The following is a 14,783-nucleotide window of genomic DNA, read 5'->3' as shown; positions in this document are numbered from 1 at the left end:
TCACTTATTTAAATTACATAAAGTAAAGGGGCATTTCCCCAAACTACCTCCTACTATCATAGTAGTAGGTCCCCAACCTTAGTCATTTTACCAAGGATATACATCCCAATTTTTTTCATATTGATTGCACAAACCCACTCAGAGTGCTCCGGTGCCTTTAAACCAGTTGGGCAACAATATTATATTCTCATTTTCATGTGAATTCACATCATAATTTCGATGGTCTATGCATGACCCTCAACACACTGGCTTGACACTCATATGTCCACAACAAACCGACCCATAGGTTCGGTTACCATTAGGTTTTGACTTGTGACATCCCAACACATGGTGGCATGCACTAAAAGCTCTGCCAAACATGCAGAGACACTGTTGGTGTCCTTTATTGAGCATACAGTGTAATCTTAGAGATTTGGTAATACAACTATATACCTTTCTCCCAACACATTCGCATTTGAACATTCTAAAAGATATACACTTAATGGGCATTTTGAACATTTTAAGAAATATGCATTTAAACATACTAAATTATGCAACTTAGTATATAAAATTGAATATCATTTTACCATGCAGCTAAATATGCATTTGAGCATTAGTTTAATATACAACTTCATGTAACAGTGAATAACAACCTAATATGCAGTTAAAAATTGTACTTGTTGCCCGCATGGCCATAGTTAGAACCCTCATTGCAATTGCTTCAATTAAAAATTGGCCCATATACCAAATGGATGTTGAAACTTAAAAAAAAAAATTTAATTGACAATCTTATAGAAGAAGTGTACATTGAGGCACCTCCTGGTATGAGAATACTGTAAAGAAACAGCTTTGAATATATTATGTTCAATAATGAACCAATACACATGCACATGAAGTGCGAATATACCCACTAAAGGGGAAAACACAAGCACATAATGTGCTAACACATAAACCCACAAAAGAGGCAAAAATGTCTATAAGGTATAAGTTAATATTATTAAAGAGAAGAAGGGTGTAACACCCATTACAATGGAGCAAAAGCTCCTGCCAGAAGTAACAAATACAAGGGGGAAAACCCCTATTTATAAGCCTTTGATGAGCCACATAGGGGGCTCCCAAAGGAGTCGTTGGGAGCCCCCAACGGTCACAGGGGGCTCCCCAACGACTCTTTGGGGAGTCCTCCAATGTGGCGCAAACCACAAAAAATAAATTTAGAAAAAATAAAAAAGGAAAATAAAAAATAAAAGAGAAAATACAATCATATTCCAAAATGGAATATGCGTAAAATGACTAAACTACCCCTATAGCTAATATAGAAAAATATATATTTTATATATATAATTAGGAAGATACATATACATATATACCATATATGTATATGTATCATCTTTTATATATATAAAATATATCTAATTGCAATAATTGATGAGTACATTTTAACACCCCCCTCAAACTTTGCGTGGGGAAACAAAAAGATTGAAAAAAGTCGCAAGACTTCAAGAGGCTTCGGTAAGAATGCCATTGAAATTTGCAAATGCCTTCCTCCAATTGTCTTCTAATGGTGAACACATTTCCCGATCTATCCAGGGTACTTCTTTTTATCCCATCTCCAAGATCCTGTGGAATAACAACCAAGAACAAGTAAAAAATATCTTTGCACTTTACTCAAATGAAACATTTCTAACAAGATTAATCAAAACCATATCGGATGACTCACCCACAAAACAATGGTGCAAAAATATAACTTATGCATAGAAATTTGAAGCACATGATAGGATAATTACTTTAGCATGAAAAGAAAATTTAGAAAACCAAAATTTCAAAATCATATATCATGTCAAAGAGGAAACGAATTACAAGAATGCATAATGTTTTCACAAGCTCTAAAAATGGACAAAACACAACCCCACAATGGGGAATAAAGCAATGGTCCGCCATGGGACCCCATAAGAGGCTTATAATGAAGTGCTGAACAAGAGAAACGAAGTTTTCAAGAGCAAACAAGAGAGCACACACATACCCAAATAGCCACTAATGGGCAAGAGAACAACAAAACCACAAAAGTGGCAAAACACCCAAAAGAAGAGGAAAATATATATTTCACTCAAGAAGGCTTCAAAGAAGCATATAAAGATGTATGAATTAATGAGTGTTATGTATTTTACAATGCATAATCTACACATTTCTCTATTTTAGTAGGGAACCTTACACATTTAGGAACATCTCACTCAAATGATTGCAATTATAAAAATTCATTTTGCATATTGAATACAAAGGTGGCCAAAACCATAAGCACTTAATATGTAGATTAAATGCCAAAAAATTTTGCTTTTAAAATATGCATATTAATGATATGATTCTCTTCTATCTTTAAAGGGCAAAATATGAATGAAATTTCACAAATTTCAACAATAGTTCATCTACTACAAGCAATTACTTCATTAGTCCTCCAAAACCCATAAATCAAGTGTATAAGCTACTAGAACAAGAACATAACCATAATGCCATTAAGGGCCAAAAGACACACACAAAGGTGTGTAAAAATACCTCTTGTCTACATGTAATAATACTTGAAATGAGTGTATCAACGACAAGAACAAAAATATACACGCCAACATGGACTAAAAGCATCTCTTGTCTACGTAAAAATACACTCAAGATCAAGTATGTTCAGCTACTAGAACAAAAGTATCAAGCCAACCATGGGCTAAAACACAATACATCTCTTGTCTTCATAAAATGACACTTGAAATGAGTGAAAGAAGCCAACCATGGGCATACATCTCAGCGACTAGAACAAAGACACAAATGCCAACATGGACTAAAATCACACACCATGGTGTGAATCAACGTGCCTTGTCTACATATAATAACACTCAAGACAAGTGTGTTCAGCTACTAGACCAAGAGAACAAAGCCAACAAAGGGCCACCAACACACAAAGGTGTAATAAAATTTCTGTCTACATATGATGACACTTAGATAAGAGTTATAAAAGGAGAAGACTTTTGAGGCAATAAAACTTGTAATGACAAACATATAAATAAAACCTTGAATATAACCAATAGAACAATATTCGTGAAAGTATCTTTAACAAGATACTACAACCAATAGAACAATATTTTTGAAAAATAAATACGTGCACATACGCACAACAAGAACACTTGAAACACTTGTGCACAAAAAGCACAAAACACGAACTCACAAATGTGCAAATGCACTCATAAGATTCATAAACAACAAAAGGTTGGGCAATAGTCCCAAAACCCTTGATTTTAATATACCTTAAAACATTTAAGGTTTCAAACACCATATATCCATCACATTTATAAATAAGAGCATTCATAAGATCAATGGCCAAAAAGAGAAAACGAGTGACACACTCATAATTAGAGATCATATAACAAATCATTCTAGAGTCCCAAGGTGCCCATAACTCACCTCAACAACCATCTATAATATGACAAGTGGACAATCTAAAATGACATAACACAAGGTGCCCATAACTCACCTCAGCAATCATCTCTAATATAACAATAAGGCCATAAAAAAAGGATTGATGCATCATATAACTTGTGATGGATAGAAAATAAATGTCATAAAAAGGCAATGAACTCTTAGGGAAATCATTTTCCAAATATGTGATTTTACAAAGAGGGCCGATTCAAAGATCCAACATAATTAATCACAACAATATGCCTTATAACAATGATTTTGCATAAACACGAAATTATGTTCAATCATGATCATTATAAAAGACTTAATAAACACAACATGAAATATATAAGCAATGTTATGTGTGAGAACGGATTTGGAATAATCCAAGAATCAAATCAAGCCTTTATAAATTGCAATTATATGCATACCAAGATGTAGAATAGCAATAATCTTAAATGAGAAAATTTAGGACATGTAACAAGATATTGTGGAAGCACTTATAACGATAAAAGAAACAATCTCACAAGTCCATTAAGGGACAAAAAACAAGCCCTAAAGAAGGCAATATAAACATCTCTTTATTGAAAAGAGAGTACTATGTGAAAATGTCTACGAAGAGACAATACGCATACAAGCACAAATACTTTATAAAAGATGTGCACAAAGGCACTCTCACAAAACTTGAACAAAATACGCAAAAAACGTAAAAGTAGTAAACATGCACTAAGGCATGTAATATATAGAAAAGAGCAAATGCTTGAGTCTCTCAAGCTTTTATAAAGATGGTAATATTTAAGAAGTCTCATAAAAACCAATATTGTTATTTAAAAAGAAGCTTATAGTAATCATGAAATCTTCTCAAAGAGTATATACTCATAAGAAGATTCACAAGGATCAAAAGGCCTCTCAAAGAGAGATAAAAAAAAAAAAACAAATCCCCAAATGAGGGTACATACGAAAGGAAGAGGGAAAACTTTATTAAAGTGGAGAAAATCCCAAAAAGAATAATAGGATTGCGTTATGACATAAATCTATAAACAAAAATTCATAATATTATGACTTAATAGATTATAACAAACTCCTATTGTAATAAGTATGCAACATTAATGAAGACCATAAATTTTATAATAAAACATATTCTTGAAATTGAATTGAAGAATGTAAAGAGAATAACCATATTTTATGAGATCATTTTTAAAACTTAATTCAACCGGTATTATAAAATGCCTTCTTAATCAAATATTGCTCGTATGAAAAAGAACTCATTAGGTAGGAAAATAAAAAAACAATTTTCAAAGACACATGATATTATGAAAAACCTCATATAGGACATTTTAGAGGGTAAACACATACCTTTAATATGAAATAAATATGATGAGAGTATGTGAGCAATGCTACATATCTCACAAACATTTTACTTCTAACATAACTTTCTTAAAAGACTTATTTTTCAAGAAAAGACATACGAAAGAGAATAATATACGAAAGAAAAATAAAAAGTTCAATGGAATGTTAAGACTCCAAACTCATAATGACAAGGAGAACACATATGCAAAAACATATCTAATTCTTCATAATGCACAATACTTAAAGAAATATAATGCATACCAAATAATTTTAAGAAGCAAAAGAGAGAAACAAGAACTTCACCATTTTTCTTTAAAATTTCTTGAATAACACGCTTCCCAATGCAACAAAGAGCAACTCGATCCCAACCTTGCTCTGATACCATGTAAAGAAACGGCTTTGAATATATTAGGTTCAATAATGAACCAATACACATGCACATGAAGTGCGGATATACCCACTAAAGGGGAAAATACAAGCACATAATGTACTAACACATAAACCCACAAAAGAGGCAAAAATGCGTATAAGGCATAAGTTAATATTATTGAAGAGAAGAAGGGTGTAACGCCCATTACAATGGAGCAAAAGCTCCTGCCAGAAGTAACAAATACAAGGGGAAAAGCCCCTATTTATAAGCCTTTGAGGAGCCACATAGGGGGCTCCCCAACGACTCTTTGGGGAGTCCTCCAATGTGGCGCAAACCACAAAAAATAAATTTAGAAAAAATAAAAAATAAAAGAGAAAATACAATCATATTCCAAAATGGAATATGCGTAAAATGACTAAACTACCCCTATGGCTAATATAGAAAAATATTATATATATATATATAATTAGGAAGATACATATACATATATACCATATATGTATATGTATCATCTTATATATATATATAAAATATATCTAATTACAATAATTGATGAGTACATTTTAACAAATACCTCAAGGGATGGCTCTTTGTTTAGAAAAGGCATTGTATGACCTAAAACAAGCTCTCAAAGCTTGATATGATAAATTTAACAATGATATGCTTAATATTGGCTTGAGATCTTGTTTGATTGATACAACTTTGTTTGTTAAGAATTCTGATGCAGGTATTGTTATCTTACTTCTCTACGTTGATGATATGATAATCATTGGAGATAAATAAAGAGTTCAAATTAAAAATATTCCTAAAACTAGTTTTAAAATGATTGATTTGAGTTTTTTACAATACTTTCTAGGAATAGTGGTTGCTTGTTCCCCTACAAGATATTTATTATCTCAATTTAAGTTTGCTTCTGATATTATTCTCAGGTATGTTATATCAGATGACAAAAAGGTTGACATTCCTGAAGTAACAAATGTCAAAATGAAAATTGATGATGGAGAGCCTCTGAATGATCCAACTCCTTATCGACAACTTATCAGAGTATTTTCTTACTTAACTATTACTAAACCTGATATAACACATGTTATACACATAGATAGTCAGTTTCAACACGCTCCCACATTTGTTCACATGAGAGTTGTTTTGCGTATTATTAGATATCTAAGAAATTCAATTTCTAGAGGATTATTTGTCTTCCTCATCTACACTAGACTTACTTGCATATACTAAGGCAGATGGGAGAGGTGATCCTAATAACAGACACTCAACCATCGGTTTTTATATTTTCCTACGTGATTCATTAATCTTGTGCAGGTGCAAAAAGCAACAAAAGGTCTCCCTCTCTTCAACTGAAGCTGAGTACCAAGCCATAGCTACAACCACAATGGAGTTGATGTGGCTGAAAAGATTGCTGGCTGATATGAGAATTAAGATTCTAGGAGTGTTAAAGATGTGTTGCGGCAATAAGAGTGCTATTTATATTGCAAGCAACAATACTTTTCACGAAAGAACAAAGCACATCGAGATGGACTGCCACTATGTTCGAGAGGAATATCTTTAAGGAATCATCAATATGCCCTATGTCACATCTAAGTACCAGCCTATGTCACATGGGTGCGGGTGCGGCACTTTCAAAAAACTTGGGTGCGGGGGTGTGGCAAAAATATAAAAAATTATATATATATATAGTCCAAAAGTTGGACATAAATGACCCTGGGTGCGTTGACTGCACCCAGGGTCAGGTTGATCGCATCAAATGCGGGTGCGGGTGCAACGTGGGTGCGGCACCTAGTTGGAGAGTCCCTGTGACATAGGTACCGGCTGACAGACTTTTTTACCAAACCTCTCTCTGCTCGTAGGTTTTATCTCCTCTTAGGCAAACTTTTAGTCATTGTACCATAAGATTGAGGGAGAATGTTAAATTGTACATATATATATATATATTAATAAAATTATATATATATATATATTTATTATATATAATATAATATATGTATATGTACAAAAATATATGTATTTATATACATTCATATTATATATATAGTATAAATATATATATAAGGTTGGACCAAGTCAACCCTTGTTGACATGAATCCAATGGCTAAATTTCTAGCCGTTGGGTTTGTCCTCTCTCCTTTTTGTCTTCTCTCTCTCTCTCTCTCTCTCTCTCTCTCTCTCTCTCTCTCTCTCTTTTAGCTTCCTTTCTCTCCCTCTTGTGTATATAAACAGGGGTTCATCCCCCTTGTAATGTTATGCTTCTTGCATGTTGTTCTTCAATAAAAACATTATTTTTTATCCTTTGTGTACCCTTAGTGGCACTTGTGATTGTGCTCTTCGTAGCATTTGTGATTGTACCCTTGGTGGCATTTGTGTTTGTGCATTTTGCACTTGTTGGTGGACACTTTGTTCGTGTTTAAAGGTGTTCCACCTATCTTTACAGTTTTCTCTTAATTGAGGTTCTTGGAAGATTGGAATGATAGTGGGTTGGTTGCATGACATGAGGTGGTCCAAGTGGTAAAGCTTCAAAAAACAAAATGTTGATTTTGAATTCAGCATGAATTTTTGTTGTTAAAATTTCTTTTCACTTTTTTATTTTTTTTTCAGTTTGATATTTTATCATTGTTTATTTTTATGTTTGTCAAGTTTTTTCTGATGTCTACAAAATTATTTTCTTTAATCAAGTTTTTCGTTGCTTAGGGAACCCTAAGAAGATGTATCACACCGGTCATGATATAGGTCACAAGTTGTAATCTAGGATTTGTTGGTTTGACAGGATTGGGCTATGGTTTCTCCATCTAAAATTCTAGGGAAGAATCTCTGGTGGAATTGTTGGTATTGGGGATAAAGGCTATATTATGAAAACATGCGAAAAGAAAATTCTATGGAGTACTACAATCAGCATTTCATTTGGCTTAGCCTTCATGTTGGGGTAAGCCTAAAGGAATCTTAAGTCTTGTACATTTAGATGTAAACTTTAGGAATAGAGGTGCTCATCTATTATTGCTTGCAGCTCTGCTGTTGCATTGAAGCTTTGTGTCACTTGGGATACCATTATAACTAACTGAAAGCTTCCAGGATTGTTTGCTAATGAGAAAAGTTCCCGTGCATATTTATTATGCATGTTTGTGTACACTTAATTGTCTATTCATTTATCACCATGTGGCTTGTTGTTGGAGGTTCTTTTTGACAAAGATGCTGTATCATTAGTGAAGTAGTGGATGACTACTTCAGGATATTCCCCAGCTTCTTCTACTGAACTTTTATTCCTAGTTAATTCAAAGTGATCCATATCTAGGTGACCTTGTTATTGTGTTTGTGCTTAGATTTCTTTAGCCATCAAGGAGGATGGCAGATGCGTATGGCATAATTTTTTTTCCTTTTTTTGAGATATCTGCGGAATCTTTATGCCCAAAACCCCGATTGCAGTAGTCATTGTATCAAGTGCCTCCTAGGTAGCGGGAACTGCCCCTTCTCGGGGGATTCTGTCCACAAACTCAGTCTGTCTGACCAATATTGCCCATGAAGGAGTGAAATTAGTTTTAATTTTTTTTTTGAAAATTTCGACATTTCCATCTAAAAGTCCCAATGCAATGAGAATTTTTTGTTTATGTTAGAATTCTAACATGCCTATGGATGGTGTTGTATTTTCAGAAGGGAGTGCTGTCATTCGATGCTGCTCAGTTTGATGGTATTCTACGGAAGTTTGTTGAGTTCAATGACACTCTATTGCATGACATGGTGAGGAACATAAATTTATTCACTTGGAATATATATGTGTGATGTGGTTGTTGGTTATGATTGCTTCTGGCTGAATGAACCCAGAATTGTTCATCTATTTTCCTTGTCATGCAGTTAGAAAATTTTCTCTTCTGATTGGTTGACGTGTAAGTGTTTTGCTTGAGATGAATATGTATTTTAAAAGGAGTGTAGCAACCATAGTTATTGGAAGTACTTAGAGCAAGTGGAAGTCCTGATTCCTGAAGTCAGAAATGTAAGTGGTTTCTGGTTTGGATTCCTATGTTCAGGAATCTTGATTCTCTCAGGAATTTCAATTATTATGTTCACATAGTTTACTTATCACTTTCTAAATGATTCCCTATACTATTTTCTACTTGCTTCCCGTGTCCTGAATCTTCTAAAAATTTGAATTAACTGCTTCCAGATTCTGATTCCTGTACTGTTTCCAATTTGGGTTCCCACTCTGGGAACTACAGTTGCAACCAGGATCTCAGGTCATTGCATTTGGTTTTGTTTCGAACCAAATTTGCTGTTCATTTTGATTTGTGACATGATTTCCTCTATTTGGTGCCTCAAGAGGAACTTGATTTTGAATTGCATCATTTTCGAGAAATTGAGATAATTTAAAATCCTGATGGTCTATACTAGCCATACTGAGGGTGGCCATTATCATTTTCATTTCTTATTTGCTTCTCTCATTCTGGAATAACTAGAATTGCTCAATGAAAACAATTTTCTGGTTTCCTATTTTGCAGAGGAAAGTTAGAAATGATTTGATCCCTGTGGAACTTATCAATAAAGATTAATTTTGATGTCTTAGGTTGATAGTATTAATTTTTGTCAAACAGGTGAAAACAAATTATCCCATTTGATCTATCAAGGCTATCTGTGATTTAATTGGCAGATTCTTCATAGTATTCCTTAAAAATTCCTCTTTTCATTAATGTCATGTTAGTGGTATTATTTTGTCTAAAATTTTGAATACCATGATAATATTGGTTGGCTTGTGGTATTTATCTGTAGTTTTCCTGAGAATAACTTCTGTAATATGTTATACCTTTATTAGGCTTGAAGGGGTTTATTTTCCATATGGAAGAATAGATAAAGGCAAGCGTGTGTTTCATCTTTTTTTTTTTCTCCTGAAACAATTGATTGTGAATAATATAGAAGCTAGTTACTGGTGTACTTTATTCTAATCAAGTTTTTACCTAAGAACATGTCTGTTCATGGGTATTTTGGAAGGAGGTTGTGAGGCAAACCCTGCTCCCTTTATTTTCTTTGCATGAATTTTGAGAAATGCAAAGCTTGTCTTTTCATCTTGTGAAGTATACTCCTGGAGTTTGGAGCACTTCCATCATGTGTAATGCTTTCTTGAACTGCTATAACTTAATATTTCAAATGTGTGTATACGTGCATGCATATATGTGTTCCAAAGATGATGCGGCCTTTTTATTTTATATAGGCACAAAAGCATTTGTCAATAACGGATACAGAGTTGTCAAGGTTAAACGCTGTTATCACTGTATTGAAAGATACATCACATTATCATAGCAGTACTTTTGCAGATGTGGATATTCGCTTGTTAGAAAAATTATTAGACTCCTGGCCCATTACCATGCTGTTTCCAGGTAAGCCTTTGTGGAAATTTTTAATATTTCTGTTGTGTTTCCTCTTTGATTCTGATGATTTGTTTTGTTGTATAGTAATTGATGTCATGAGAATGATTGTTCTGCATCCTGATGGGGCCAAATTACTTCGCAAGCATGTTGAAGACGGACATGGTATTTGAAACATTAATTTTGCAATTTGATCTCATTTTGATTCTGCTTACTGGATCTCATGTTGGGTAAATTCATGGGCTCCATGTCGATTGAGTACCATGGTTGCCTATCTTTTATTCTACCAAGTGGCTTTCGTATCTGATTATGATTTACATTATATGATTATAGTTTTTTTTTTCATTTTACATATCGAATTACAATTGGCATGCTCTTCTCTGACAGATATGCTTATTCAGATGGTTCAGAAGGCCACATCAAACACACCCCTGACAGCAAATCTTTTAACCAGTATCCGAGCTGTTGTAAATCTTTTCAAGCATTCATGTTTTCACAAGTGGTTACATCTTCATCGCAGTGAGGTCAGTTTTTTGCTGTTTCATTGTATATATTGTATTGAATTAAATTGCTTGTGTATGATTGTGTTTTAGTTACTTATCTTTTTCATATCTTAGTGGCAGTCATCATCTTCCTTATCCTGAGTAGAACCAACTAAATTGCTAGGATTACAAGTTCTGACATTTGCTTATCAAGTTGGCTGCTTCCTATCACTGCTTCGAGTCCATAAGTTCATATTTTTCACTTTAATTTGTCCCTTAATGTGCTTGTTCTGTTTCTGCATGGTGTACCAATTCAGTATCATATTTTTTGTGTCAGTGCAATCTTTAATCTGCTTATCTGACAGATAACATGTTGCTCAATTTGTTGCTCTCCAAGCTTTTCCTGTCAGTCGTATCTTTCCCTTTATCAGAATTTCATGTTTTTGTGTTGTCAAAACCAGCTTTTCTTTTCCCTTCTCAATGCCCTATGACTGCATGTGAAATCAGCAAACAGGCTAAATTGGTTTGACTACAATTCTGGTAAATGAAATTGCGAAGTTCATATTCCTCATGTTAAACATAATCTTAATTTCTTCATTTGATGGATGGTTAGCTTTGTCATGAGGAGGTCTGAACATGATAATGATAAAAGGACTTGTATGCCAACACACATCAGACATGGTTTTAACTGTGTCCACTGCGACCAAACTGTGTCTAACATTTTTAACCTTTATCTTTTATATATTATTTTTTTCCTCTATGTGCAGTTGCGTACTGCAAGCTGCAGCACACAATTGCATGGCATGCTATATGTTGATGTACTGCTTACCTTTTATACTAGAGCAAAGGGGAACTACTTTTCATTTTACTCAATATAGGACTAAATCCCATTTAATGATTTTAAACCTTTAAATTAAAGGTGCAATGTAGCATATGTCTACACGTCTGTTAATATGTACTAAAGTAAATGTTAAGCCACACTATGGACTGGTCCACATGGATTGCATATTCAGTTGCCTATGGTGGATTGAGGTCTGGTTCGAGCTTTCAGCTATATGCACTCGATTCTTTTTCAACAAGACACACAATTGGGTTTGCAACTAGAGTTGATCTTACATTACATTTAAATGTCATAAGCATAATCATATGTGCTTCATACTATGCTTTGTCTAAAGCGAACGAACAAACACTTTGGCATGTATTTTAACGTGTTGGGTGTGGTTGAAGCCCAAGTGACAATCCAACCCATCAATAGCCCTTTTGGATTGCGCTTGTGCTATTAACGTTTTTATCCATTAACGATTCTGTTGAGTCCTTTGGAGTTTCTTGACTCGACTTAGTTTGTCCAATGTTTTTTTATTTCTTTTAGTGTTCAATTCATTTGATGGTTAAACCTACTCTTTTTGGTCTTCTTTGGATAGGGTACTTCATTCCTTGACATTAATCGATTCTTGCTTACAGCTTTTCACTATATGCATTTCGGTCCTTGTTCAGATTCTTTTTGGTCTTCTTTTGATAGGGTACCTCATTCCTTTTCATTCGTTGTTACTTGCCTACAGCTTTTTACTATGTGCTTTACTGTCCTAATTCAGACCCAGTTCCTCAGCACATGAAGCATAAGCCATTTTGTGCATTGTGGATGGAACCTGTGTGATTATCTACTGTGATGATCTGTTGTTTGATGGATATGACGAGTATCTTATCATTTGGTTCTGTTGTTGGTGCTGCAGGTTGTTGATAAATTCTCAAGCTGCTGCACTTACCCCAACAAAAATGTACAGCTGTCCTATTCCACTTTGTTACTCAAGTAAGTCACTTCGATTCAACTTAGCTTTCCTTTTGCACCTGGATTGTATTTTTCAAAGATCTTAGTATAGACCCATGTTTAGTGAGCATTTTCAAAATTGACATTGAGGATTCTGGAAACCAACGGGTTGAGAACCCTGTTTAAAAATTTAGTGTTTAATAGTGTCACATTTAAAGAAAATCATTCTTCCTTTGCCCTTTTACTGTAAATTCATTTATCATGTTTGGCCACCACCAATCTGCTACAGTTGTTTTGCAGTTTTACGGTGCTTTTGATTCAAGACAAGGATCAAGACGGCCAAGCTCAAGTTCTCTCAGCTGCTTTAGAGGTATGTTTACCAGGGTTACCGGAAGCGCCATACCATATGGGGAAGCGTGAAATGTTCGGGGAAGCACCAAAAAAAATTGGGAAGCACGCTTCCCCTTATTTTTTTTAGTTTTTTGTTTTTTTTTCTTACTTTTTCCTCTTTTTTCGCTTCCTCCTCGCTTCCGGTTCGCTTCCAAGACGATTCTTGGTTCGCTTCTAAGTCATCCCGCGCTTCTCGCTTCCTAAAATTTTGAAAGTGCCTTGCTTCCCGCTTCCCCAACTGGCAACTCTAATGTTTACTAAGTATAAGCTTGTGCTTATTCCAATTATGCTATAAAAGATTGATCCAGATATGGTTGTGTCTGCATCCTACCTGAATCTGGAACATTTCATCAAGTCAATAGGTGGCGATAGTTTTGAAATTTTCAGGCCAATTTTAAGGCTGATATCATTTTATTTAATCAAATATTATTGTATTCAGTTGATACCTTGAAAATATACTGATGATTTAGGGTGGCAGATTGCAGAAGAAAATCAAGACCCAGATACCAAATTCCGAGCTCTGGTTGCAATTGGATCACTTGTATCCTTTGATATAGGCCTGTATAATTGTGAACTATGATAGTTTATTTTGCTAGAATCAGATAAGACAGGGTGCTGCTATATGGATAAAAATCATGTGAACGCATGCTTTGTCATCAGCGTATACCTAGTTTCTTTGTATTAATGTCTGCACGAGGAATTGGTGATTGAATGATTTCCAAAACTGTCTTTACTAGGTCTTCTTTGATTCAAATCTTCTATGATGGAAGGCAGTAACTCATTATGTTGGGGATCCATTTTTATTTAGATTATAACACAACAACAACAACGCCTTCATCCCAAACAATTGGGGTTGGCGATATGAACCAAAAAGAAAATCATTTTGGGTCCTCCACATGAATCCTTCTCCTCCAATCATTTCTATCCAATGTCATGTCCTCGGTGAGGTTCAAAGCATTCATATCCTTTCTTATCATCTCCATCCAAGTCTTCTTAGGCCTACCCCGACCTCTTTTAGCTAATATATTTTCCCATTTCTCCATCCTTCTAACCGGAGCATCATTAGGCCTTCGCCGAATATGCCCAAACCATCTTAAACGATTCTCACTCATCTTATTTTCAATGGATGCAATGCCTACCTTCTTACGTATTTCCTCGTTCCGAATCTTATCTTTTAGTGTCTTTCCACACATCCATCGAAGCATACGCATCTCAGTTACACTCATTTTTTGAATATGATGTCTCTTGGCAGCCCAACATTCCGTACCATATAGTAAAGCGGGTCTAATTGTCGTCCTATAAAACTTCCCCTTCAACAGCAATGACATTCTACGATCGCACAACACTCCAGTTGCACTTTTCCATTTCATCCACCCAACCTTAATCCTATGATTTACATCTCCATCAATTTCTCCATTCTTTTGAATGATAGATCCCAAATATTTGAAACAGTCATCCACCATTATTTCTTGCTCACCAAGCTTCATTACACTCTCATCACTACTTCGTTGCTTACTAAACCGACATTCCATATATTCTGTCTTACTCTTACTCAACGTAAAACCTCTTGCTTCCAAAGTCTGTCTCTATAATTCTAACTTAAACATACACCACAACACATTTTCTTGAATTGATCTCGTAAGTTCATCTATCAC

General features: G+C 34.6%; 1 protein-coding gene across 1 annotated transcript in view; it reads left to right on the top strand.

The window, feature by feature from the left end:
• LOC149841910 (uncharacterized) overlaps positions 1 to 14,783 on the top strand; it is a 112,603-nt gene that overhangs the window by 95,732 nt on the left and 2,088 nt on the right. Inside the window, exons 15-21 of the mRNA XM_089998772.1 lie at positions 8,789 to 8,875; positions 10,338 to 10,503; positions 10,579 to 10,656; positions 10,879 to 11,015; positions 12,704 to 12,780; positions 13,039 to 13,108; positions 13,607 to 13,669. Of these exons, the coding sequence (XP_089854898.1) occupies positions 8,789 to 8,875; positions 10,338 to 10,503; positions 10,579 to 10,656; positions 10,879 to 11,015; positions 12,704 to 12,780; positions 13,039 to 13,108; positions 13,607 to 13,669 (678 nt within the window). The remainder of the gene's footprint in view (positions 1 to 8,788; positions 8,876 to 10,337; positions 10,504 to 10,578; positions 10,657 to 10,878; positions 11,016 to 12,703; positions 12,781 to 13,038; positions 13,109 to 13,606; positions 13,670 to 14,783) is intronic.

The sequence above is a fragment of the Nuphar pumila genome, chromosome 3 (assembly GCF_984573655.1).
Source record: "Nuphar pumila chromosome 3, dmNupPumi1.hap1.1, whole genome shotgun sequence".
Classification (NCBI taxonomy): domain Eukaryota; kingdom Viridiplantae; phylum Streptophyta; class Magnoliopsida; order Nymphaeales; family Nymphaeaceae; genus Nuphar; species Nuphar pumila.
The sequence above is the reverse complement of the archived record's forward strand: the minus strand, read 5'-3'. Positions and strand labels throughout refer to the sequence as shown.